General features: G+C 37.6%; 1 protein-coding gene across 1 annotated transcript in view; it reads right to left on the bottom strand.

Moving 5' to 3' along the window:
• Positions 1–1,295: 1,295 nt before the first annotated feature.
• The window catches only part of SYT4 (synaptotagmin 4), a 9,860-nt gene continuing 7,051 nt past the window's right edge, over positions 1,296–4,104 (bottom strand). The window contains exon 4 of the mRNA XM_003784730.2: positions 1,296–4,075. Coding sequence (XP_003784778.1) covers positions 3,768–4,075 — 308 coding nt within the window. The 3' untranslated portion in view covers positions 1,296–3,767. The remainder of the gene's footprint in view (positions 4,076–4,104) is intronic.

The raw sequence follows: 4,104 nt of genomic DNA, 5'->3' as shown, positions 1-4,104 counted from the left end.
ACCTACAGACTAGAGGGGTAAAAAATTGTCTGATCATCTGGTGGTGGATCCCACAGCTAACACTCACCTTAGCTGTTGCAGATGTCCTGTGTTACTTTCCCTCCTTTGGAAGAAATGAGACTTCTATTTTCATGCCATTTTATTAACTAAATTTACCTAGTACAAGGATTCAAGAAAAAAATGACAAAGAAAATAAAAGGCAAGGATATAAAACAGGCAACAAAAGAGATTCAAATAAGAAATAACATGATGGGCTCGTCACCTGTGGCTCAAGCTGCTAAGGCGCCAGCCACATACACCTAAGGTGGCGGGTTCGAATCCCCAGCCCGGGCCCGCCAAACAACAACGATGGCTGCAACCAAACAAATGGCCAGGCGTTGTGGCGGGCACCTGTAGTCCCAGCTACTTGGGAGGCTGAGGCAGGAGACTTGCTTGAGCCCAGGAGTTGGAGGTTGCTGTGAGCGTGATGCCATGGCACTCTACCCAGGGGGATAGCTTGAGGCTCTGTCTCAAAAAAAAAAAGAAAAGAAAAAATAGAAGCGTAAATGGAAACAGCTAATAAAAAGTAAATAAAATAAGAAAAAGTGAATGCAATTTAGAAAGAGCTCAAAGACTGTGAGATTGAGTCTCTTTCAGAATCTAGCAGAGCCAATTAATAAAGCCCCCTTGAGGAGAACAGTGTATGGAGGGAAAAGTGGGGTCCGCCATGAACTCCTTTTGCATGCTATGGACTTGTATGACTTGCCCAAGCCCCTATTGCCCCATGTTTTGTTTCCATATAATAGAGGTAATGATACCTGTCTCCAATGATTGTTATGAGCATTAAATGAAATGGAAGGGAAGGGGAGGGAGAGGGAAAGAGAGGGGGGTGGGACGATAGAAGGAGTGTTGGTAGGGGAATCACACCTATGGAGCATATTGCAAGTACAAGTTGGATCTATCAGGTGTAGAGCATAAATGTCTTAATCCTGTAATTGGGTAAAAGTGGTGAAGGCTATGTTGCTTAGTAGGATGGAAGCATTCCCATTTGTACAAATAATCAACACATTGAATCTTATGATGGCATAAATGTATTTGTTATCTATGTACGAATGACTTAATAAAAAATAAAATAGAATAAAAAAGTAAATAAATGATAGAAATAAATAAATAAAGTGTATGGAAGATCTTGGTGCTCAGCCACCACTGTTCACTAATGTGTGCCAGAGGTTTATTAGGCAAACTTGAAACTTCAGTTAGCACTAAGAGAAGCCTTACTATAGAGTCCATTGGCAAAAAGTCTGAGTTGACATGGGTTGGGCAAAAGCAGCGATTTATTCATGTGTTACAAACATGGTCTTACAAACATCATACAGAGCTGGCACAAAGGAACAGACACCGTCGCGTACTCCATGCTTCCTTCCAAATCACTTCTATTGAGTTACAACATCAGAACAAGTCAGTTACTGAATTACACAGTTTCTCAAACATGTATACCTCCCGCTTAGGGTGGCTAGGTTGGCTAATCAGACAAACAATTAATTTACATGTTTAATACAGTGCAGAATTAGTAACAGAATTCAAGATATTCACATTGATATTGTAATACATTATAAAACAGTACAACTTTCAGAAATGATGAGATCATTGATCTCCCTGGCTGTTTCAATCCTGTTCTTCTATTTCCTTTCTTTCCTTAAAACCACTTCCCAACAGTTTTACTCAACTTTTCACACTCAAAAACACTTTAAATTTTAAAAGCTAAAAACTATTTACAATTTTTTCTTGTAATGTTAAAAGTATTTGTTGTTAGTTTCATTGTTCCACTTAAAAAAAAAAAAAATCTCCCTCTCCCAACAGCTATACTTTAGCTGGTACCACCATTAACTTCTGGCTGCTGCAATGAATACCTATCCTTGACCCTCACAACTTTTCAGAGCTCCAAAATATATTCCATCCCATGGCCCAGGATTCGAAAATTACATATGTCAGCGGGCCATGTGCCTTCCCCAGCTACACACTGACTATCCTTAGTTCACTTCAGGTTGCTTTCACAGAAATGGCAAGTGGACCAAGATGTTGTGAGGTGACTTTGCAGTGGAATGAAGACAATGATTGAGGAATACTCTTTTTTTAATCTCAAACTTGTCTTAAAGCACAGAAAAGAGGTTGATTTTCGATCTTTGTACATACAGAATGTCATACATTTCTTTTTTACATTAGGCATAGTCATAAAAAGCATATGTAAGTTATTTGGAAAATGCATTGTCATAGAATTTACAAACACTGCGATATCAAACACATTTTCAAAAACTGCTAAAGTACTGACACAAAACCTGACCCCAAATGTAAATTTTTCAGTAGATTTTATTTCTAACTTGCATATTTAGTAATTCAAGCACACCCAAGTTCCACTCACACTTCTCTAAGAACTCAAATACAGTGAATACACTCAAGTTAGTTGTCTCCAAGTGATCACAGGGTGCTGCTTTACACTAACTGGTTTTGAATGAATTTCAGAACCCTGGCACTGAAAAAGGATACAAAACACAAGTCTGTAAACTGTTCTACAGACAACAGCTCAAGACAAATTTGCCTAGAAAAGATAATGAAACACATTCTATTTTGTGCTAATTTGACAGTCTGTTAGTATATTTTGTGTGAACATATGTCAATTATATTAGACTTGCTCTAACTATTTTTTAGTCTTATTCCTTTGTTGGGTTAAGTAACACTTTCTGTCTGGGAATGTATAAAAGTTCACGGTCTTTTCTTTTTTTTCTTTTCTTTTCCTTTCAAATAGTAGCTCAGTCTTTTCTCTGGGGAAAAAAGAAACCAGTAAAATAAAGATTAGGTGGCCATGCCCATTCTGGGTACAAAGGATGGCCTTGAAAGTACATTTCCATACTGTACAATTCCAAAAAGAAAACACCACTCCTAACTGGATTTCTAGCTAAAGTTTACTTTATCCAAAAGATAGTTCTACAACTTCATGAAGGTAAATAAGGGTTTCTTAGGCCACACTGAAGCTTGTGACAGGCAGTGAATAATTCAAGGCCATGGTTCTTATGTGAGGTTATATTTTACAACATTTTGACTCACATGTAACCTTAGGGGGGAGAAAAATCGTATTTCAGCCACAGTGTTTTCAACTCAGCCCTTTGATAAAATAATTTTTCAGCTTGTTCACTATCCTCTTAAAATGCACCCAAAGTTATTCCTTTCATGATAAAATTGTATCAAATAATTAAAAACCAAAGAGAAATGACCAGATACTTTTATATGAAGGACAAGCATTTACATATAACATAATTAATAAAAACAAACTAGAGAACATTTCCTTAATATCTTTGGATTTAAAGAAAAATTTATTTCCCCAACCAGAAGAAAAATGGATGAATTTTCATAAGAGAAGTCATTCTTCTCATTCTCAGATTCAACGGTCACATGGATTTAGTGTGACATGTGACAATGGAATTGTCACATTTCTTATTTGGGATTCTAGTGCAGTAGCCATAAAATGCTTGCCTATTCCTATTTATATCACTGGTAACCTGTAGGGGAAATTGAATATCTTATGAAAATTTATCCAACTCCTCTGAGAAAGGGGGAAATTATCATGATACACACTTGTAGTTACTTTCTGGTCTACTAATTCAATCCATTTCTTAACAACAACAATAACAAAAAGATAGCTTTCTGTCACAAGGTTGCAATCCAATAGAGAAAGAAAGAAACTTGCTCCTTGCCTAGTAAAAATCCTTAAGTTCCAAATCATTGCGAGATTGCTAACCATCACAGAGCATGTGCCACTTAGCAATCTGTCTCCTGGGGTAGTCACAGATCTCTTTCCAGTGCTCACCACCGGTTCCTTCTGCTGCTGCACCCAGGACCAACCGCCCAATCACCTCATTTCGGGATCCCCTTTCAGAATCCAAAACCAGAAATTCAACACTTATTTCTTCGAGGCCCTCACAAGGAATATCAAAGACAAACAGCTCATTGAACACTGCATTGGGGGTGCATTTCTTCACATGAGTCTTCTTCTTGGAGATTCTCTTTTTGGCGTGGTACAGGTTCACTTTGACGTAGGGATCTGAAATGGTACATAACAGGGATTAAAAG

Source organism: Otolemur garnettii, unplaced genomic scaffold (assembly GCF_000181295.1).
Source record: "Otolemur garnettii isolate 467f Iridium unplaced genomic scaffold, OtoGar3 scaffold00012, whole genome shotgun sequence".
In the NCBI taxonomy this organism is placed as follows: Eukaryota; Metazoa; Chordata; class Mammalia; order Primates; family Galagidae; genus Otolemur; species Otolemur garnettii.
Note: the sequence above shows the minus strand (reverse complement) of the source record. Positions and strands in the feature narration are given on the sequence as shown.